Source organism: Cygnus olor, chromosome 2 (genome assembly GCF_009769625.2).
Source record: "Cygnus olor isolate bCygOlo1 chromosome 2, bCygOlo1.pri.v2, whole genome shotgun sequence".
In the NCBI taxonomy this organism is placed as follows: Eukaryota; Metazoa; Chordata; class Aves; order Anseriformes; family Anatidae; genus Cygnus; species Cygnus olor.
Window position 1 is genome coordinate 46,731,732 of NC_049170.1, and position 23,789 is coordinate 46,755,520.

General features: G+C 41.9%; 1 protein-coding gene and 1 non-coding gene across 5 annotated transcripts in view; one reads left to right on the forward strand and one right to left on the reverse strand.

The window, feature by feature from the left end:
• The window catches only part of SACM1L (SAC1 like phosphatidylinositide phosphatase), a 29,928-nt gene extending 8,759 nt beyond the window's left edge, over nt 1–21,169 (reverse strand). Inside the window, exons 1-12 of one of the 4 annotated variants that reach the window (XR_005817139.1) lie at nt 21,045–21,169; nt 13,635–13,732; nt 12,017–12,091; nt 9,436–9,566; nt 8,372–8,521; nt 5,905–5,964; nt 4,441–4,474; nt 1,887–1,988; nt 1,072–1,157; nt 789–875; nt 291–359; nt 124–203 (exon numbers count right to left, since the gene is read on the reverse strand). Coding sequence is in view for 3 of the 4 variants with exons in the window: in XM_040548430.1 (XP_040404364.1) it covers nt 124–203; nt 291–359; nt 789–875; nt 1,072–1,157; nt 1,887–1,988; nt 4,441–4,474; nt 5,905–5,964; nt 8,372–8,521; nt 9,436–9,566; nt 12,017–12,091; nt 13,635–13,732; nt 21,045–21,100 (1,028 nt within the window). In the remaining variant the exon portion in view is untranslated. Of the gene's footprint in view, nt 1–123; nt 204–290; nt 360–788; nt 876–1,071; nt 1,158–1,886; nt 1,989–4,440; nt 4,475–5,904; nt 5,965–8,371; nt 8,522–9,435; nt 9,567–12,016; nt 12,092–13,634; nt 13,733–20,634; nt 20,838–21,044 lie in introns of those variants that run through there. The other 3 variants (XM_040548431.1, XM_040548430.1, XM_040548432.1) reach the window with 3 other exon arrangements.
• A 155-nt stretch (nt 21,170–21,324) lies between these two features.
• On the forward strand, nt 21,325–21,397 carry TRNAR-ACG. The gene has a single exon. It is a non-coding gene; the product is annotated as a tRNA-Arg (tRNA).
• The last annotated feature ends 2,392 nt before the right edge of the window (nt 21,398–23,789 follow it).

The window sequence follows — 23,789 nt, forward strand, 5'->3', positions numbered from 1 at the left end:
GTCATATGCAGGTGACTTCATAAAAATAAAACTAACAAAGCAGCTATCTGGTGAAAGAATGAAGCACTGATCACTCAGCTCAGTTTTTAAACACAGGAATGGATCATTTCACTTCTCACATACTTGACCATTCCATTTGCCATGCTGTTCACCATTTTTGCAAATGTCTGCTCAAGAGGCTTCTCAGAACCCTTTTGGTTAACCTGGAAATAAAGGAAAAATGACAGCATTATTTGTAAGCCTGCCTGAAAGAACAGCCACTTTCTCAGGAAAAAGAAGTGAAAGCATACCAAGTTAACAATCATTTGCTTTCCATAGCTGATTATTTGCGAGTCAAAATGTCTTTGGAAGCCGTCCATCTAGAAAAGAAAGGAAATGTGATAACAGACTTAAGATGTGATTTACAAGAAATCCTTCCACAATCATCTTTTTGGTGATACTGCATAGGCGAATTTTATAACTAAAAAAGCGCTGGTAGTTCTCCATTGTGTTAATATATTTCTACTTTCACCCCCCAAGACCATTTAGCTCTCCTTAAGCAAGCCATGGATAACGAGCATTGTGCAACTATTAAAGCTCCTGCAAAGAAGAACCAAAGAGAAACCACTACCCTCACTGTTGGACTTTTTTTCAAGCTCTAAACTTCTCTCAAGTAATACAAGGGTTCTTACTGCTACTTAAAAACAATATTGCTTATTTTTATTCGTCTGATTATAAATCTGTCACCCTATCATATCTACACAAGCCCAGAAATACACTGAGACCCCAAGACACAAGCACTCACATACATGATTTACTGACTTGCTGATCTGTGGCTTTGGTTTATACTTGAGGTTTGGTCTTTGAGACCAGAAAAAAGGAATTGATCCACGAGTCTGAAAAAGAATACATAAATAACTTTAAACAACAGAACTTACAAACTTAGTTGCCATTTTAAAATAAAACAGACTGGTTTATTTGTGCACGCGCATCTTTTTTAAATATTTAATCTACATAAATACAGAAAGACTGACTGACTTATACACACACACCCCCCTTAAGCCACTCAGCAGTTTGTTACACTGACTTTACCTGAACAAATGATGCTTTGCTCCCCTTGTAATGCACAATTTGTTCCGTTTCAACAAAATTAGCTGCATGTCCTTCTGAATCAATACCTAAGTAGGAAAAAGACCTCATTAACCAGATCAGGCTGGCTGCAGAACTGCAACAAAACAGCAAAAGGCTTCCTACCCTTCCCCTCGAAACACACAAAAAAGCATGAAAATACTGAAGATGGTAAATTAAAAATGCCTTTGGCAGAAGTTTAACATGATCTGTACCAAATTTAATTACTGAAGCACAGTTGTGCTTACCACATTTTGATAATTACAGTCCTAGAAATTGAATAGGTTAATAGAAAATAAAACACAAGTGCTCTGACACTACAATATCCATAATTCAGTAGCAAAGGTACTGTATAAACTGACTTATTTCTTCAAAAGCACGTATGTTGGGACTCACACAGAAGAAAAAAAGCAATTTAAACCATTTCCTTGTTCACTTTTTAACCTGAAACAATTAGAGAACATCACTCTTCAAGGTTTCCCTGGCAGCACCAGTGATGCTTTCAGTTTAGTTTACTGCTAGGCCAAAAGCTCTATCGTGCATTTGCGTTTAACCCCTATCAAGCCAGTAACCTCTAGGAGGAATAAAGAGAAGACAATTTAAAAAAATATATCAGAACATGCCTCAGTTCCTCATACAGGTTCCCATTTTTCTTTTGAAGCACTGAAGTCTTGATATCAACTATTTTTTATTCAATCCATTGTACAGCAATTGGTCTTAGAGGAAGTAACATATTTAAAAAAAGTGAATTCCATCTAAAGTAAGGAAATTTATTTTACCTCTTACATAGTAGCGTACACCAGCCCTGAAACAGCTTCTTCTGGAAACAAGCAGCCAGTCAAAACACTTGCCGTTAATAGAACAAGAGTGCATAGTGATAACTAATGAATATCAATAAGGAAAAAAAACCCACAAACTTTTCTTAGGATATTTTTACATATCAAGAGATAGTCAACATCAAGGAACCAAGTAATCACATTCAAAGAAATCTGTAAACACTTCTCATATCAAGAACAGGTAAACATTAAACTTTAGAGAAAGTAACTTCTTCGTATCAGTAGGGGCATCTCAAAATACAGCATAAAGGGGATGTCACTGATGAACATACATTGAAACTACTATAATTTTTAGGAAGGGGGACTTCTTAAAAGAACATTAATCTGGCGTTATGGTCCTAAGCATATCATTAAATGGACTGACTTCTGAAGTTCTATTCCTTGCCAACTCATCCACAACTTTATTAAGCCGTCTTAAGTTTCTTGTCCCTACTGCTTTTAATGAAAAGGACCGCTTCAAAACTTTACATTAGAGAAGGAAGTATCTTAGACTATTAAACCTTGTACCTGTAAGGTACAACGTATATCACACTAAGAGATTCCAGAACCAGCAGTAAGGTAGACTGGCTTTCTAGTCCACACCAAGCAGGGGAATGCACACCAAGTCTTCAGCGTGAGCTTCTTAGGGAAGTATGCTTTCCTGCTCAGGCTACATACCCAAAGTGACAAATGCACCCTAAGACTAAGTTTAAGCAGTGGACAAAGATAGGTCATTAACAACCAGTTTCAATTTTGGATTCTTGCTCTGTTCTGCTTATTTATTCTGCCTTTATTGGATTTATGGTAAATTATTCAATCAAAAAGAGACCAGCATTCCCCATGAAGTTTCTCCACGTGAATACGCAGGCTTTCATCCTTTGCCACTAATAAGTGAAATCTGTACCTTTAAAATAAGCACAAGACTGAAACAGGCAATTTTTGCAGGCTGCAGTATTAGCATACCGTATTGGAAGCAATCAACAGAATCTCACACTAATATAAAATCCTTCTTGGAAGGAAAGAAAGGCTGCAAAGCCCAAACAACTTTAAGTAATCCAAAGCATTTTGCTCTCCAGGAATGTAATGTAATATTCATCACTTTCTGTCCATAGTCTGTCCCAACTTAAGTGTCAACTTGCTTATTGACTACATCCACTCTAAAAATGAAAAGACATAACTTACTGTTTTTAGAGTTTCTTCCCCCCCCCCCCCCCCCCCCCCCCCCCGAGGGTGGGGTAAGGAGAAAGAAGGGGTAGCAGCAAGGGAAATATTAATGCTAGTTTAGACTTCAGTTGATCAAAGTCTCAATTACTCAAGTCCATTATTTCTCATCACTGCAAGATTAGAACCCTGGTCTAGATAGCTGAACAAAATATATATGGAAAAAGATCTTTGATTTGATTTTAATGAATTAGCTTGTAGTGGCACCATTACAGTTCCACTTAAGGCTCTTCATAGCATTTCCAGCACTAAAAACAGTTTGAATTCTTGGGTTCTCTAACATGTTTAGTTAATATGAGAAGTACAGCACCATGTATTACTCGTGCTAATCATTTATATAGTGAAAGTAGGACAGAGAAAGGTGTTAATTGCAGTCTGCCAATTGCTAATTGCAATCCACCCAGACTCTTCCACCCAGGACCTGCAGAAGCAGGATATGGATTGGGTTGTTTTGACAGTTCCCCTTTGCTATCTTGCCTTGCCTCTCCACCTACTCCCACAACATTTTCCATTAAATGAAGTCACAGGAAAGAAGGCCTGGAGGTCTGCCAGTTGCTAACAGCCCTACCAGAGCAACTGATGCAGTCTGGAAGCCATTCATTCCCCGCACACACCTGAGCCGCCTTTGCAGCAGAAGAGAGAAGGAGAATGCTGCATAAATTATTGTCAAGTCTTAGCCACTCCTTTTCATGCTGCCAAGTCAGAAGCAGGACTTGCTGTTGATCACACGCTGCATGAAGAACGTTGCTTCCAAAGAGCATTAGGCGTACTCACAGGACTACGCGCCCTCAGAAATAAACTCAAGGCTGCTTTGCTAAGAAGTCTGTTACCCAAAGTGTGGTGCAGGAAGAGCAGCCAGCTAGGAGAAGTGTTCCAGGAGCCTTCAGCACAACTACTCATTTTTTTTATTCAACAGGAACATTCACAAGCATTCCTTAAGTCAAAACTATTCTCCCTTATTTTAAATCCAGTGTAAATGCTAAGCGTAGGTATTCTTACAGCAAGATAAGAAGCACTAAGGCTGATGTAAGAACATTTGTGATATTCGTCTTAACCTTTACTTCCTTAAAAACAGTTATGCAAATTATGCCTGTAAAAATAAGTATATTAGGTCTTAAAAGCAGAATATTTAGATGAGTTACCATGCAAATGGGCTATCAAACTACATGTAGCGTTCCTATCTGAACAAATTACAGCCCAATTTTGATATTATGTTCTGTTACATTGCCAACATCACAAACTCTGTAGCAAACAAAGCACCAAATTCAGCATTGAGCTTCACAGCATAAAAGGATACATCCATGCATCACTGGCGTAGCGAACCTATGGATCTGAAACAAAGAAGAAAACCCCACACAATGTGTTTTAAAAATATTAAACAGCCAAAAAAGATTATTAACTAAGGTTTATTTAAGAGTTTAAGATAGCTCTATATGGTTGATACCCTTTACTTTTTATTTAGGATGCAGTAATTCTTTCAGAGAAAAGTTTAAAGACAGAACAAAGCTGCTTTGTTCTATACACGGCATTTACTCATCTACAAACATGCTAGATATAAACCAGTCTACACCAAAAACCTTTTATTTGCTGTATCTCAGCAGAAGGATGTAAGCTGAGATAGCAGTCAACAATACAAGACTTCAGTAAGGAACAGTTCTCTGTGATTAATACTTGAAATGCTTGTTCCAGTATTTTTCCCATCCTGCCACACCTGAATAACCTGCTCTTTCAATGAAGTTTAAAATGAAATTTTTCCAATGCTAGAAGTCAGAATTTTTGCATCTCATTACCTGCAGCTGTTACTATGGCAAACCACCTGTAGGCAGCATTAGGTCATGCTTCCTCTCACACATCAGTTATCTCCCTCTTCAACTTCCATGTTTTGCCTCCTACTTCTGTTTTCAGCAGCCAGCCAGTTAGCTGTCTTTGCTCTTCCCACCACAAGTTCTCTCTCATTTCCCCAGCATTGTTTGTATAACACCATCTAAACCATCTACCCATTCATATGCCTCTGGAAGATGCACAACAGCTCTTTGCTAATTCGTATCTTCACATTCCAGAAGCAGTGCACAATTCAGCCTTTTCAAACAGCGCTTAACATAAAAGCACATCTCCACAGGTTACCAAGACAGAAATAGAAACTGCATCATCCACTTGCATAAATGGGAAGTACAGATAAAGAGAAAAGGTTGCTGTAGTGCAGACAATTCTGTAAGTTTAATACATTTCTAAAACCTCTAGGAGGAAGGAACTTAGATCAGTCTGGTCACCGAGATACTACAGGTGCAGCTCATGGTCCTACACTTGTATTTGCTGGACTAAGCAAATTCAAAAGTTACATTGCATTAGTCTCTATTGGAAATATAAAGAATATAGAGTGTCTTACTCAAGTGTCAGCTTTATGACCTACTCAATAGGCAAGTGGAGTTTAAACTGTACTCAGAGAGGTGAGCTGAACCTTGCTTATACCTAAAGAAAAATTAGTAGTTGTACTTCAAAAATATACTGTGCTGAGACCATGCTCATGTAAACTGAAAGCAGACACCTCTGAAGAGCCAGCTTTACTGTGTGTGCTGTTGAGGACAATGATGTAAAGTTGGAAACTTAAAAGTAGAAGACCATCACTGCTCTCAACTAGAAGACGAATAACCAAGTTATGCTAGATTTCTGTCTGAAATAAGAGACAGAATTATAGGAAAATGTATAATTTTAGTAAAAGTATATTCATTCTGTATCAACATAATCATTACAAAGGGTTTACCTCTGGTTGAGCAGCAAATTCTCTAAGAAGATGCCCATTCCATACAAACCGTGGATCTGCCTGCAGTAAAAAAAACAACAAAACATGCTTTTAGAAACCCTTAGTTGTTTAATTCAATGTAAGGGTAATACCATAGTATCCATGCATTATGCAAGTTTAGATGTGCGTGGAGGTGAAACACCCTTCTTTCACTAGTACCATTCATATATCTTCAAATAGAAATCTGTATAAAATTAAAATTGTTAAAAGAACAGTTGTCTCCCATCTTTGAGGTGGGTTACCAGACACTTCAGATGTGCTAAGCTATTAACAATTCACCTGTAGTATCAGGAAACATTCAAATTTGTTTTACATAAGGCACAAAGAGATTACCCCAAATTAAGAACAATAGCAAGGTAACATTCCTAAGGCAAGCAGATAGTAAGAGTGTTGATTACTGCATGCAGAACTCATTATAATCCTGAGGATCAGAAGTTGAACAATAATTGTAGTTGAAGAAAATTTATTTTCAGCTGCATAAATGATTCTCTTCAACTTCATGTATTTCCTGTTCCCAGTTCACCTCAAGAATGTCTTGAGCAGGTTGCTGAGCACGTTCCAAAAAGCTAGCAGATTAGTCATGAAAGTGACATTTCCTGCAGAACACAGTGCAGGCTCTAGGGAGATGGCACAAATCTCAACTCTAAGATGAGGCGGGCAAGACAATGCATCAGTGAGGATGAGAAGAATTCAAGCTCAGTGTTGGAATATTCACTGATCTAACAGAAAAAGATAGATAAAACTATCTGCCAGAAGATACCACAAGTAGGATTTGAACTAGTAGAAGAACATGGCATGATGTGTTAGTGCCCTCATATTGGGGTTGTTTCCTTCTGCTAGGACTGTTAAGGACCCACCCCCCCCACCACAGGCCAGGCTTCTTTTGCAGAGGTGAAACGGAGATCCCTGAAATCACCATCAGTCTTTTGTTAAACCAGCATACTGCAACAAGGAGTATGACATTGCATTAAAATGGTTTTAGCCAACTAACATCTGAATTTACTTCAGTCTTTTAAAAAAAAACAACCTGATTCATCTTTCAAGCAACCTTTTAAGGTACCACAATTTTACAGCAAACCAATCTTTTCATGTCAGCAGCTGCTCTTCCTTGCATGAGTACCTCATGAAAAGCATTTGATAGTACAAAAGAGTCCCTAGTTATAAACTGGAAAATGTTTTTTTTTTTGTTGTTGTTGTTTAAGCTTTAGAAAGAACAAAGTGAACTGCTTCTCCAGAGCAGACAGTTTCAGTAATGAAGAGGCCACATTTTGGTGACTCTACTGCCAATAGAAGAAAAAAGTGTTATTCACTTGCAAGGTTTCAGTATTTTATTGCCTAGGCAGCTTCAACCTTGTTTATGCTGCACTATACAGTTATTTACCAGAATAAGGATTCTGGAACTGTGGAAGCACAACAGTTTTAACTCTATTGTGTCTGGCTGTGTGGCTCTGCTGTCTTTAAGACCACAACATATTAAATACGTGCTTCAAACATAAGGAATCAGCATAGTTTAAACAGAATACCAGTGCCAAGAGCCATAAACTTGCAGTTTTGTTCCACATTATCCTGGAATAACAGAATACAAAGACAAGTACCTTTCCCCACACATACACTTGTCCCTCCTCCCTATTGCAATTAGAAGTGTTTAACAATTATAAGTGTTTAATATTGAAAGCAGAGGCAAACTCCATCTCAAGTTTTTAAAATTCATTTAAACCAGACATCTCAGAAAGTACTTCTAATCTGCCTGATCTAGAAGTCTGACACCACATTCAAACAAGTTTCTAAAACTTGATGTTGCTAACAAGCTATGAAACTTGAGTGGACAAGTATACTCAGCTGTAATGGTTAGGATGCCACAATGCTGAACAGACTTCTGTACCAAAGCATTACACACCAGCAATTTCCAAGCTTATTCTAGGCACACCATGAAGCAAACTCAACCTATAGCTTGATTTAATGTATTTTGTGCACTTGCTTGGTTGCTTTTTTCTTCCTGCTGTCACAGCTTCTTAATCAAGAGAACCGCTCCAGTACAGCTTGACTGACAAGATCAGAGGTAATAAAGCTTACACAGTTTAGCAGTATAGAAGTGGAGGGGAAGGGAAAACACTATTATAAGATTTGTATTTAATCAAGACAAATCCATCTCACTAGTTTAATGATTAAAATAATAAAGTCATTTTTAGTTTAAGTGATAGTCATGCTAAATGGTAGCAGATGGTATTAATGTGTATTAGGTCACTGTTAAAAAAAAGAGTAGAAAGTTTAAGCTCAAGTGTAATGGGGCCACTGATTTCAGCAATCTCATCCTAAACTTTTTTTAAGCTTTTAGTTTGTTATTTAACACCAACCACATAAAATAAACTTATGCCATTCAGAACTGATTGACAACATCTGAGACAGATACAAAAGATGAAATACTTACCCTCTCCAATAGGCTCATTTCCTGGAACTCTGGGCTGGTGTTGGCTAACCGTTGTAGAGTATGTGTTAAGTCATAAGTTGTTGAGAAATAAAATCCATCCACACTCAAAACGTGACTAAGCATTGACAAAAATACTTTATTGTCCTGTAACTGTTGAGAGGAAAAATAGAAGTTATCATTCATTACTGTCAAAATACCTACTCTTATAAGCTAGTTTCCCTGAAAACCATTTAGTTAAAAAAAGACAAAATGGAAATGCAAAAGAAAGGCTACAAAACTTACTGTCAAGATTATCCCAATAACAAATGTGTTCTGATTCATACTGATTAATCTCATTCCTTTCCCGAAAGGAGGATCATATTCCCTTTCAGCTCTGACAGTTAGACACTTATCTACTCTTTATCAATCCACAACATATCTATTTTTAAAAACCTTCACCCTTTTCCTCCCTCTCAAAATCAATTTGTCCCTGCTGGGTAATTATGTAATTGAAAAATTCCATAAATTAAGAATGCAGATAATTAGATGTCAGCAAGGCAGCTTATTTCAGAGACTGCAGGAATAGTAAAGCTAAGAGAAAGATGCAACAGGAAGAGGGTTGTGGTTTTATGACTGGCTTGGGAAGACTGCTTTGTAACAGCCTGCATAGAATGTAGCACTAGAACACCTCTGCAGTACAGCAGGCAAGCAAAGCCTTCATTAAGGCCCTCAGGAGAGGAAAAATGCTAGAAGATTCAGGAACAAGAACAGATACAGCAAGACAGACAACTCCATCCTACCATATTGTACCATCCTAAAAGGGGGAAAAACACCCACACTGATCAAACTCAATGGGACTGTTACTCTAAGTGGCACAATGTTAGTTTGTTATCTCAAAGGACATCACTTTATATACACCTATACCCAAATACTCCAGCAGTTATAGTACGCTGAAGAAATCAGAAGAGAAGTATAGTTAAAAGACTCTGAAAAAGACAAAACTAACTTTTGTAGTTTCACCAAATTAAGTCCTGTGGTAATAAGGATCAACATAAATTCCTCCCCACCCCCAGTCAATCCACTTCTACCTGAATATCAGTTAAGTGCAGCATGGTCTTTTTGTAGGAGAGGATGTCAAAGTCTGTTGCTTTCCAAATCGCGTGACTGAAAATCTCACCTACTTTTTTCTTTTTTGTTATTACAATAAGATATGTGCCTGTAAATCAGAAAAAGGAAAGTTAACACTTCTTTTTTTAAAGAAAAGTAACCTAAAACCATAGCAAAAAAAAATGAAACCAATAAGAGTAAGGTTTCTTCAAATTCCACCTAGGATTTTGTTCTTCACAGCACCAAGGGGCTGGAACAGAAACAAACACTTTCTAAGCTACCAACTCCTCTATATTCACAGATCTTGAACTACTCAATAAGTTTAAGGAATTTACAAGATGGACAAGGAGAAACAAGTAGTCAGCTACTTTTATTAACAATTTGGTCAAAGCTTCTAGGGTTTCAAATGTAGAAAGTGGCCAATGGATCTGTGCTTCCCAAATCAAGTTTGAGGCAAGTCACAAATATAAGAAAAGCAGCATACTTTGGGATTCCAAGAGCCTACTCACCTTAGGCTAAAAAAGATTGTCCTAATAGGTTCAAAATAGAGAAGAGGAGGGATTTTGTTTGTTTTAATAATTTAAAAGGGCAAGTCTACTCTTTTCCTGGTTGCATAAGTAAAAAAGCAAAAAAGAATCATGATAGTACACTCAAAGCAATTGATTTACACTTGCTGGAAAATGCAATATAGCTTTATTTTGGTGCCACCTTGTTTCTGAAGAAAAGATTTCATGAAATAATACATTGGCAGAAAAAAAAATCTTTCATACACCATATAACCATTACATGTTTACTTTAAGCTTCATTTGAATAAACCAATACACAGGCCATGCAGAAGCACAAAACCACAAAATCTAGTACTTTTAGTAAAGCATTTAAAAGAAAACAATGGATAAATGTACAGCTTGCAATGTGAACTCTTTCTGATTTGGCTATTAAATATTTTTTTTTTTATTACTTTACCTAGATATACAACAAGTATCTAGCCTATTTAGTTAGTCGAAGAACAAGTCCCCACCCCACTTTTTTTTTGTTTTTTGTTTAACTCCCCAGCTCTAGTTTTGTACCATTTGTTTTGGTGGAATATTCAAGCACTTAAGAAGGCTCTAGCATGCTTGCATCAAGGTACACGTATTGCTTTTGGCTGGTATGTCACAAGCATCCAGATATGTTACAAAAACAGGGCCTTTTGTTCATCACTATGCCACAAAGAGGCTGTATAAATAGAGGCATTTAATCCAACATGAATGTTCAATATTGTCCTTTCCTGTTTGAGTATGTGACTTTTGGTTTGAGATTTCAAGCATTTCAGATACAATTCTATCAGTTTTTCCCCTAATACTCTAATAGGGGAAGAATATTCATGCCTGTTAGTGATGCTGCACTGCTGGATATTGAACCAGCCTTACAGATAACAGTGAAATGTGTAACCATGCTTAGCTAAACATTAACTGATACAATCTGTAGTTGACAGCTGTATTTGACAGCGTCAGGCTTTGGGGAGTGTGTGGGAAAAACAGGCTACTGAAGAAAAAGTTACATGCTCTGCTGCAATATTCAGTCAGACGAATGAAAGCCATTACCAAACCCCAAGTTGTGAAAATTTCCCTTTGGGGCCGTGCAATTTTAACACAACCAGGGCTTGCCAAGTGCTTAAAGGTGGGCGTTACACTGCTCTTGCTCTGCAATTCTTGTTCAGAATATGAGCATATAGAGTTGGATAGTTTAAGATCCTGTCAGAAGTCACTGTATTTAACACAGTGAAACTTTGCTTCAGTTGAGAATACCACAAAGACTGAACTTAATTCTTTTCTATGTATGGAGGCCTTCATTCAGTATTTTCCTTATTACATTATTTTTCAGGCTATGTTAGTTTCAACCTCTAAAAAAAATAAAATCTACCCACAAAAGATTTTTTGAATAACAATGCTTACTCTCCTGGAAGCTTGGACCTTATGTATCATATTTATTTGTAGCCGTGACTGTTTATATCCAAATACTGCTATTATGAAATAAGGACAGCTTGTTCTTACCTTACCCTGTAACTCCCTAGCATTTTCGAACTGAAAGAAAATGGATCGATTGCAACAATGTTGAATTTCCTTCAGATTTGTAAAATAGTTTGAATACATTCATTACCTAAAGAGCTGCATCCTAAAGACTCTATCACCCTGTCACTCAGTTATTTGTGTATCAACATTGACTTGAAGTCAAGCTTCACAACAAAATACGTGACTGCTGCATTAAATCCTCCAGCTAAGATGAAAACAGAGAACTTCATCTACAGTTATGACAGATATTTAAGAACGCATTTCAACTGCATGCAAATATCAACAAGCTGTCAATTAACCCTATCTTTAGAGCAGCTATGGCTTTAAGAGGGTCATGAACATTCATGTCAACTATATTTGGATACCTCCATCCTCCAGCAACCACAAGAGGCCACCATGCTGAATAAAATGTATCAGATACCCACAAAGACTATTTTTGTCTTGAAAGCTTCCCTAGCAGTGTATTTTCCCCAAGTATTTTTGATGAGCACAGTTCTGCTTTGCTTACCTGCCACCAATCGTATTGTTCCCAGAATACCATATATAGGCCTTGTAACAGCTGAAGGGGGAACATCTTTTTTAACTGGAAAAAAAAAAGTCAGAAACAAAACGTATCAGAATTTCAGACTGTTTCGTGACTATATTGGAAAACCAAGTTTGTCAAAGCTTCTTGGCCAAATCAAGTTTTGCTTGCATACGAAGCAATGCATCAGAATTTTAAAGCCTGATGGGGAAAAAAAAAGGATGTGGAAGCACTCTAACATTTTTTTATTTTGTTCAATCAAAGTAGTCGTTTGATTGAACAAATTCAATCTCATTCATGTGATAGCAGAGCAAGTAGACTCCTGAACAATGTATTGCCCTGCCACCTTCCAGAAGCTTTTTGTTTTGAATCCATCAAGACACCAAGGACAAACAAGCTACAAGTGCTTGCGACTCCTACTTTTGATTACTTCTGCTTAGCCTGTTTCCATTTCAGAAGTCTTAGCCTGCTCTTTCATCTCTCTCTGCAGCACTACCAACAAAAGCACAGATGTGGCAAGGAATACAGTTTCCAAAGAACATACCAAAACACAAAAGGTATCCAACTATCAATTGCAACTGCTAACATATTAAACTTTCCTCTACCCCTTCTCTAGAATATCAGAATCAATATTAGGGAAGTTGAACACAAAAAAAATACCCAATCCAGAGTTAAGCGTTTTCCCTTACTCCAAAGTCCAGACAACAGAGACAGTGCTTGATTTTTTCTGTGTTTTAAACACCTCACAGGTTCATCTGATAAAACAGGAGTAACAGAAACAGATCTAGACTAACAGACAACTTTGGAGAGCTGTCTTAACAGTTCTGAAGGGACAACTTTGAAAGAGAAATTGACATACTATACTAGAACACTAAAAACAGTGAGATATGCCCACTACTTTTATATAAAGAGGTCTAATAAAAAGGAAAGGAATTACTGCTTTTACATTAGCATTACCAGTCTCTAAACAGACTGAATGCTACGATATTACTGAGGTAACAACTCCCAAAGTATCAAAAAAGGAAGTCACCCATAGCCTTAACTTCACGCTGTCATTTAATGCAAGTTCTTCGATTTTTTTTTAATGCATTAATTTCATATTCTTAAAGAAATATTAAACATTTACAGTGAGGTTGTTGCTGTTTGTTATTGTTTGTTTTACTGTTGTTGTTTCTAAAGACTTTTTGAAAATTCTGGTTTTGGTACTAGATAAAAACCAACGCTGATCATTTGGCAAAAGCCGCAGAAGCCCAGCATTCAACCCTTCCCATGCTTGATCTTGGGCTTGTAGCACCAACCCCAACTAGTCTGGATGAGTCAGTTTTCACTGGTGTGACTGACAGTTTTACTGAAAACTGGCAAGCGAATTATCCTGGTTTCCCACAACATAAAATCCACAGGGAAAAGGCATCACAAACAAAGTTATTTGGAGGACAGAATACAAAGCACTATTTATGAAATACACTATTTTAAATCTCTAAAGATAAAAAAACCTTTCAGTACCAACACAAGTTTCTGAAGATCTTCTGGGAGTGCCTGGAGCAAAATAACAGACCAAAGGACGAAGAGGCTTTATATTAAGAAGCACTGGCAAGGAAAGTACCTGTAAGAGTGACTTCTGTGGAGACTCTATCGATAGCCAGCACATCATCTGCTCCATCATCACAGGCTTCCACATAGAATTTCTCTGGTGTGATATGCCTTTAACAGAATGGAGAGGGAAAAACATTTTTTTAATCTTTGATTAGGCTCTTCACCACCTGAAGACAGAGCAAATATAAACAAACAAATCCAATTTTAAACCTTGTTTCAGCTGCAAAAAAAAATTCTCACTTGATTACTTCCTAACAGTCACTGCTGCTAGCAGTGTATAAAAAGTAAATCAAAATAATCAGTTATTGAAAGACCCATGGCTTGTTGTAAACATAATCCTTTGTAACACTGGAAGCTGAGGACATGGAACTGGGTTTGTGTACATACTGGTCCACTGTACAGTTCACATAAGCTTGAACTTTGTCACTTCAAAAGCCCCATAAAGCCAAACAGATTCAAAAAAAAAGAAACTAAACAAACTAAAACACCACATCCCTGATGCAAGCCTAATAAACAAAAAGTCATGCTCAAGGCAATAGAAACACATTTCACAGTAGAGTCTTCTGAGTATTGTAAAAAAAAAATCCACTAGAAATGGCACAGGAAACATGGGCAAAATTAGTCAGCAGCTTATTGAAGGTGTTTCAACATCACCAGTCCCTGGCTTTGTCAGCCCAGCCTGCGACATGGCTGCGGCAGCCCGTCCTGTATGCGCACCATCTAGGGCATCACGCGAACACCACAGACATCCTGTTCTGACTTCACACCCATCTTTTCTTCATGTAAACCACATGCAGGACAACACCAGATGTAAAGCGTTTCAGAATGCTTCGCAGGATTGTTTAAAAAAAGTGTCTGTTGAGATACTAAGGAGAAGACAGATGATCCATGCAAGAAGACTACAGCTCTGCAGAACGGACTTTTAGCTGTAGGAAGTGCTAAACAAAACACACACTCCCCTGAACTGATGCTCTTAACTCTTAAATTTCCCTTAGTTTGAGGCTTGACGAGACTAAGGGTCAAAGTTTTAAATAATCTTCTAGCAGTTTACTCCACAGGACAGTAAATATTTTTAGACTGTTTCTTCCTGCGTAGATCTCACATTTCTTCACATCTTTTATAGTTTTTTTGTTCGGTTTAAGTCCTTCAGAGAGCTGAATTGGAATCATGATTTAGGTCAGAAGAGCCCTCTGACAGCTCTAAAGGACCACTTCCCAAGTCTGGCGGCCCACCCCTGCCCTGCCCAACTTCTGTGCTGTGTCCACCTTCAGAGCTGACCCCTCTTTCTTGGGGGAGTTTTGACTCTGCAAGCCCAGGGATTCCACAGCCTCTGGGCAACTAGAGGAAGGTCGGTCAGTAGACACCAACTGTTTATCTGAATTTAAAAAATGTGAAAACAAACTCATTAATCATTAACTGTTCCTCAGATATTTAACTTCATTAATTAAAATCTGCCTGCCTCTCCTAACGTGGAGGAGGCATCGACAGCATCGCCCTTGTAAGTCATCCTTCTGAATCTTCCGTGTACACACGAGATGCCTTGAAGTCCTTCATCTTCAGAACTAAAAACACAGACATGCAATTTGCTGCACGCTGAAGCCTCGGAGTTATTTTTCCTTCCACTGCTTCTGTTTATGATGAAGGGCGCGAGAGAATCCCGTGCCTTTACCGGGGTCTCACAGCACGGATGGGAGCAGTTTTTGCAGTGAACACCAAACAAGCTTACACAGATAGAATGGGCAGGACAGGCTTAAGGACATTTCTAGGTGCTTAATTTGTTAAGGAATGTGAGAAGAACTCAGGATATCCTATTTAAGGTGCAGTTCGACTCCTAATGCTAGCTGGCAGGAGGCGGTTGTCAACCTTTCCCTCCCCCAGGAGAAAGCCACATAACTCCTGCTGGTTTCATTAACCAGTCAGGTGTTGCTGGGAGGTCAGCTTATTCACAAGTTTCCACCTAAAAAAAAATGGGAAGAGACACTAGGAAGGTGAATATTGGACCTTCGTGCCTTTAACACGATGCTTCTGCACCCTTACTGAGACAGCTTTGTCTTAAGTGGAAAGATCTCTCTTAACCTAGGCTGCAAGTGGTGCCTGAATGCTGCAGCACACAGAGCCCAACCGCGCACTTCCTTATGTGACCACTACTTCTAAAAGCTGGTCTTTTCATTTCAAAGTGTAATAATACAGGTACAACTGTGTCATGTTCAGCCCTGAGATCCACCTGTGCGGTAGTTAAGTCTGATTTCAGACAGCTGGGAAAACTGGGAAAAAGCTTGCAGATATGGAACGGTTATTATAAAACCAAATCAATTTAGTAATCAGGAAGAACTTCTCCCTGAAGACCACGAAGCCTTTCACCTTCATTATCTACAAGTTAAGAAAAATGAGAGAATTAAGGCTGCCAGCACAAATTATGCCTGGACTCTCAATAAGCATCACGTGCCCTGATTGTTAGACCAGAGCCTACTACTTCTCTCTCAAATCCCAGTCTGCATTTTGTCTCCTGCTCTGTTGTTCCCCCCTTTACAGTTTTTGATCACCTTCTCTTACACAAGACCTGTACATCTCTCTCGGCTTACACTATGCTTTGCTCTCCAGACAACAGAAGAAAACAAACTTTGCAATCAAAATCCTCCTTCCCGTGGTTGTCTCCAAGAGGAGCGCTGGTCACGGAGGCCGTCACGGAGAATGTCGGACGAGCGCTCCCTGTTTGCAGCTCAAGGGACTGAGATGGCTCCAGGATTGAGCAGCCTGCAGCAACAGGCTCGCTGATGACTGCTTCAGGTGTTTGTGTTCTGGAGTTCATGGGGGGAATCACGCTGGCAGCCTGAATTGAGAGAACCTGGGCATTTCTCAGTTGGGATCACCGCTGCAAGCTGTCCAAAATACAACTGTACAACACAAACTGAAAAGCCTTCATCTTTTAACAAAGACAAAATGTTAAGTCCTTGCTTCAGAAAGAGAGGGAGAATTAGTGCTCTTCCAAGTTCTTAGCAGGAAGGTGCTTCACTTTTAGTCCTTTTGTGTAAATACTTGAAAGTTTCCTAAAATAAATGTAATTGAGGAAGACGCCAAGAATCAAGGAGGTTTCTGCCCAAACGCCAATTTACAAACTCACCAATTACCAAAAGTAGGCTAATAGTCTCATCCTAGTTGAGGTGACCTTTTTCAACTGTAAGATTGCTATAACTAGGATGATCGCCTCCTATTTCTCTTTCAAGGAGGAAGCTGATGAACATCCATGTGAGAACAGTGCTTTTTCCCCTCAGTACTGAGGTAAAAGCCTGTGTGCCTATCGCAAGCTTATCGAGATAACACGCATTTACTTCAGTGATCTGAGAAGATATCAGAATACTGAAAAATGGATCGTTCATAATAAGGAACTTGCAGGCAGAATCATTCTAACTTTAATGAAATAGATAATAAAGATAGGAGTCCAAATGCTAGTGTTATATCAGAAATAATGAAAGAGGCTGCAGCATTTTCTAGAAGCCCATAATCTCCGCAGTTCCTTATGAAACTAGTTTTCATATACCTATATGAAACTACACAGAGAGCTATACTGTCTTTGTATAACCTTCATATTTGATGCTAGAGCCTTCCTTGTCCTTGCTATGTTGTTACTGCTGTCTATAACCACCCAAACCAACAAGAAATCTTACCAGCAAAATCTTGCTTAAAAGCACATAAGACCTTCACAAAGTTTGAGTTCCTCCAATTTAATTTCCTTTATACAAGGAATGACCACCACTATCACAGACTATTTCTCAGTGTTGCTAAAAACAGTGATAAATGAAAGTATTCAACACTGAGAGCATACCTCATGACCCTCAAGAAAAGGTATTGAAGCACTGCACCTAACAAATTCACGTCTGAAGTATAACTAAAGCTGCCTTGGATCTCATCTGAAAGTCTCCTATTCAGGAACTCGTGTGCCAAGAGATACAGCAACGCGTCTGCTGGATTCCACTCTCACAATTCAAAGCTGAGGAAGAAGCAGCATCTGCAAGCTGTTTAAAGACGACTCAGAAGGAAAACAAGGCACAATCAGACATCAGGCTTTTAGTTGGAGATTAATGAAAAGACATTATTTTAGCTCATGTTGCTGAAGCAGCAATCAAAAGAAAAAAAAAATATGTAAAAAGGGTGCACGGAGGCTACAATTAAAGAGTGCTTTTAATGAGCAAAAAGAAAATTCAGATGAACTCCCACTAAAATATAGCCTTTTGGTTTTCTAGTTTCTCCAGTTCAGGCACTGCTACTACCTCTTCCGAAATCATTCTAGGCATTGGCATGAGCACTTCTCCCAGTCTAGTAAATGAAGAGAAAACTAAGTGGCTCTAATGAAATTAGTCCCCATACTCCCCACAGCTGAGCCACGCATCACATTGCAGCATAAACTTTCAGATGCAAGAGGGGTTTTTAACACCCGGACAAGAGACTGTTTAACAGGGCCAGAGAAGGGGACAGGACAAGCTCCCATTTAATAATCCAAGTCACAAGCCTGTGTTACAAGGAAAGGGTTGATTTTTAACATAGGAGAAACATAGAAGAAAAAACACTGCTTCCTTACACCAATTATAACTGTAAGGGAAGCCAACTTTAAGTGAGACAGTCGTTTTAGTTTGTGTGTGTTGTGAAGTTTCACTTGCTCTAGCTTTATTATGAAGCAGTGTTGTACAGCACGAACACAAAGCAGAGCCGCATCTCACATTTTAATTAGGCTGATCCAACAGACAAGAATATGCATGCCATATCCAAACACAGGAAAGAAAACCCATCACGGTCTAATGGCCACTAAAGATAGTACCTCACTCAATATCACTTAAGCCTTCTAGTCCTCAGCAGCCAAAACCTTACTTCAGTAATTGATTATTTCACCATAAATACTTAACGTTACTCTAATGCAGGAAGCTCGTAGATGTCAGCCTCTGAATACTGTAATAAAACGAGCCAAGAGCACGTCCTGTACTGCGCAGCAATGCATTTGCTGTGCTCAAGACACCGAGCGGTCTGCAGCGAGCTATAGCAAGGCGTTACTAGAGGCAGGCAGTCCCAGCAGACAGTTAAGTAACAGCACTAACACGCTGCTGGTTCCAACCCTCCTGAGATTCCAGCTTTTCTAGGTGAGCAGGTGCTCTAATTATACACCCACAATAAATATTATTCCTTGGGCAGAACCAGCTCAAGGAACTGGAACATTTCCATGGAATAATAATTGCAGGGAAGAGAAGGAGCATAATCCTAGGATGTAAAAAAAAAACCACCAATGGAAATACCACTGAGAAAACAAACGCCATATTAAAGGCATCGCTTCATAACAACTATTTGCAGTTGTGTTTCACTTAAGATGACAAATAATTTACCGCATAACTTAATGCCCTCCTCAATCAACAGCCCTGAGCATCATGACAGATGAAGCAAGGAGGAAAAAGAAGTGTAGCGGCTCTTTCTGGAAGCGTTATCCAAACTCTGAAAGCTCAAGTTAGAAGAAAACAAAAGCCAAAATGCACTTTTGGACTTCTCCCCAAATACAGACAGGTAGAAAGCGGTGTTCATATACAGCAGCTACTAATGACTGACCAGTACTTACACAAAACATGTAAGCATAATGATGCGCAGGAGGAGTGAAATTTGAAACACAGCTAGCGTTGGAGACCCTTACGATGCTTCAAAATCAGCAAAATAAAGGTTTCACTCCAAAAAAAGTGTTTTTAAATGAGCTAAAACAACAGCTGAGATTCTCTCTGTTCTCCAGCCAGCTTTGCCGAACAGTTTTTATTGATTAACTGAACTGGTGGCTCCACTACCATCCACCAGCTTGCTACCTGCAACGGCTGTTTGATTTTTTTCCAGTTTCTTCCTGAGGAAGCTAAGTAAGCACAGCAGTGACATAGGTGACAATTAAGCAGAGCACCATTTTGGGGTTAATATTCCTCCCTGAATGCCTGGTGGTAAAGGTCAACTGGTAGCATTGAAGCTTGACAGCACCTGCATCACTTAAACGCGTCTGAAGATGTCAGTCAGGATAAAGGTTTTGTGTCACCGCTTGTGATAACACGACCCAGAAGAAGCTTGTATTCGGAGCTCGAGCATGCGGTGGGACCTACACAGAGGGGCCCTGCAGGGCATGCTACAGTCCCTGAGGCTCTGCGCAGGGCCACTCGGCTACCCAGCACAGGCGCGGTTGCACGTTGTAGTGAAGATGAAAAGTGAGATAAAGAAAGACTACTGCCACTTAAACTCCTGGTTTGAGTCAAGCCTGGATTTCTCCAAAGAACATTCCCCTTTGACCTTGCCAAGCTGGTAAGTTTGGCTCATCAGCTAACTTACGGCCCTATCTCTTACAGCGTTTGGTAGGAAGTCTGCAGGCATTACCCCCATTTTTTGTGAAGACAGGAAGAAAAGCCTAGTTTTCAAGCCAGAAAACAGTTCTATTCTCAAGTTCATGGAGAAAAAAAATCCAACAATTTGCTAAACTGTATTTTGCATGGTCACAGAACGGTTGGGGTTGGGAGGGGCCTCTAGAGGTCGTCTTGTCCAAAACACGGCATCTTTGCACCCTCCCTTTGGGCATTTACAGACACTGATGAGATCCCCCTGAGCCTCTTCTCCAGGCTGAGCAGTCCCAGCCCCCTCAGCCTCCCGTCACAGGAGAGGAGCTCCAGGCCCTCCACCATGCCCATGGCGCTTGGCTGGACCCTCTCCAGTCTGTCTCTCTGGTACTGGGGAGGCCAGAGCTCCAGGTGCGGCCTTGCCAGTGCCGCACAGAGGGCAAGGGTCCCTCGCCCTGCTGGCACTGCTCTGCCTGAGGCAGCCCAGGAGGCCGGCAGCTTTGTGCTGCAAGGGCACACTTGGCACAGCCTTGTTCTAGAATAATCAAAAGTTCCTTTTGGTTAAAGTTGAAATGAGAGGATCCTTTACCAGCCTGTACCCTGAGAAGCGCGTTGACGTCCACCACCACAGCTATAAGGACAAGTCACACAACGGTTACTTGTGCTGCTCACCTTTTTTCCTCCGCACGCAAACAGATCACGAGCTCCTCTAACAAAACACTAATATTATTTGGGCGACAAGAAGAAAACAGAACTTCCTGCCAGACGAGCACGTCTTTCAGCCTTCGCTGACGATTTTACGGCACTCAGTGCCCGCATCCCCTCACAAGGGGTCTGAGGAGAGGAGCCCAGCGACGGCCGAACCCCAGCAGCGCTCTGAGGCGCGCTTACACCGCCCTCAGCGGCACCCCGGGGCCCTCAGGCCGTGCCTAGCCCCGCCGGGAGCCCGCAGGACGCCCAAGGACGTTTCACCGCCGCCCCTCAGCGGCTCCGGCCCCCCCCGGCCCCCTCACAGCTCCGAGGCTCCCGCCCGGCCCCAACGGCCGCCCCCCGGCCGTTACCCCCGCGACCGCGCCACTCACAGCTCCAGGCTGCCGTAGGCTGCCGCCGCCGCCGCTCCCGCACCCGCCGCCGCCATCCGGCCCCTCCGCCTGCCCCCGACCCGGCCTCGCCCCCTCCCGGCCCGGCCCGGCCCTGCCCGGCTGACGCGGCCCCGCGGACGGCGCCCGGCGCGGGACAAACTGCCTGCGGGCGGCACCGCCTGTGGGAGGCGGGGACACCGCGCACCGGCCCCGCCCGCACCCCCCCCGCCCCCCGTGTGTGCAGGAGAAATGCGCGTGTGCTAGACAATTTGCTCGAGCAGGGCCAGTGGCGCAATGGATAACGCGTCTGACTACGGATCAGAAGATTCTAGGTTCGACTCCTGGCTGGCTCGGCTGCTCTTTTAACGCTTTTTCTTTTTTCCCCTCACTTTTCTGCCGTCTCCTGTTAAAATAATTTCTTCCCCGAGGCCAACCCGGGAGTGCTGCCTGCACCCCTGCATCCCCCCGCCGGCAGACGAGAAGTGCTACTCACCCTCAGCAGCCACCAGTTTTCCCCACACCATCGTGGGCGCTGCCCTCAGCAGCCCCTGCATGGGACCAGGCCTGGGGCACCTCTGATCCCCCCAGCTCCAGCACTCCATGCGTCACCCCCTGCCTTCTGGCAGCTTCTCCCATCCCCAATGCTGTCCCCTCACTGAGGAAAGAAGGCAGCCACCACTGCAGCCCCTTCCAGCTCACCCCATGGGGCTGGAGCCCCCCATTGGGGTTGGCTCAGGAAAGGCACGGGGGCTCACCACAGACTCTCCTGCATTGGCCAGAAGAAAAAATGCGGCCCGGTAGTGGGCAGCACTGCATTCCCTGCAGCTCCTCAGCACTCATCGGCCTCCAGGGTGGGCTGCGGCAAAGGCCAAGGCCTCCAAAGGAGCTGGAGACCCCAGCAAGGAGGCCTCCCCTTGCCAGGCCAGGGATGGGGGGGAACCAGCATTTCATGGTGCAGCTTCCCCCCGTCTGCTCTGGGTGATGACCGGCGCAACCGGGATTTTAGGAAAGACTTCATGCTGATCACTGCTGTTTGGTATTGTCTTTAATCACTGAAATCACAACAGGCCAGCAGCTTCACCGCTGCTACCGGCCTTTATAAATATTCAGCGGCACAGAAGACAAGAGGGCTGTATTCACACGTGGCTGCAGCTAGGTACACCAGCAGGCACCCTAATAAAACACTTTCTCCCAGAGTTGCCCTTTAAAGGAGCCACAAAAAATAATAATAATAAAAAATAATTAGTACCACTCAGTACCACTAGCTGGGCTCTGGGCTTGCTTTCCAGACACAGAAAGCCACAGGCCATGCACCACACTCCTGCTGTGTGACATGGGTCACTGCCAGTGGGGCTGGAAGCTGCAGGACGGGTGTCCCTGTGTCCTGGTGGGTGTCCCCATATCCTGGTGGGGTGTCCCCGTGTCCTGGTGGGATGTCCCCATCACCCACCTTCGCGGGGCTCCATGCCTCTGGTGTCCACGCAGGGACAGCCTTCTCCCAACCCTCAGCTTGCCTGAGCAGGCTGCTTGGTGCTTGTTGCTGCACGGGTGTCTGGCCACTCTGGAAGAAAACAGGGTGAGAATTTTTACTGTGAAAATCCTCCGTTTCCTGCCCTTTAGGAAAAGGAGCAGTGAGCTGGGCTCTGTCTCGCCGCTTGCCACAGGCAGACAACAGCCTGACGGCCTTCCTTAGCCGCACCTCATGCCGCTGTGCAGCTATAGCGGCGGCGATGTAAAGAAACAGGAATGCACAAATGCTGTGTGATGAGGGGAAAACATCCTCCCGACCTCTCTCCATCTGGCCTCAGGAGATGGGGATGTTGGGCCATACCCTCCATGCTCCATGCTCCTCCATGTCCTTGGCGGTTGCCTGCCCTCCTGGGTGCTTTCCATCACATCCTTCTTTCCCCATGCACCCCACTGCTTTAGCGCATTTTGTTGTTGTTTATGGATCAAAAAAGCAGTCCATTTCAGTGGTCATTTCAAGGCATCCCCAGGTATGTCTCATTTGTATTAAATCACTCTGACCTTGATCCAACACACACTTATCCACACATATTTATCTCCTTACTGGTTTCACTGGGACTGCCTGTGCACCTGAAGTTTAATGAAGGCACAGTCTGCCTAAAGGATGGGGGCTGTGTGTCATTCTCCTTTAAGCAAGGACCTGGTTTTGCTGTTGCTGAAAAACAAAGTGGCAATATTTCCAGGGAAATTCAGAAGTGCAAAACAGGGAGTAAATGCTTTAGGAAGAAAGAGCCTACAATTCCCCCCAGGGCTGTGAGCTTGTGGCAGGGAGAGGTGGAGGTCTCGTCAGACCCAATGCTGAAACCGAGGGATATTTGCCCAGTGCTAATAATCAGCACAAGGAAAAAGCACAGGGAGGTATTTACTCTCCTCTCCTGAGGGCCAAAGAGACTTCTTTTCTCGGAATGGCTCAGCAGCCCTGTACCAGCCCGGCTTCACCTCACCTCTGCCATAACACACCTCATTGCCGACGAAACTGCGCCATTTCCAGGCCCAGGAACTATTCCGTTTGTAGAAAATAAGATATATTTCCCCACCCCCAACTAAATAATTTAAACCCCGAAAAAGGTTTTCCCAGTCTTAAAAGCCCCCAAGTGGAAGTTGAAAGCTGAAGAGCCACAGCCCTCTGGCTCATCAAATGCCCTTCACCCGTGCCAGGGGAAACGCTCCTCCCTTTGCTCAATGTCAGGACGTGTTTGTGAAATCACCTTGGCCAGG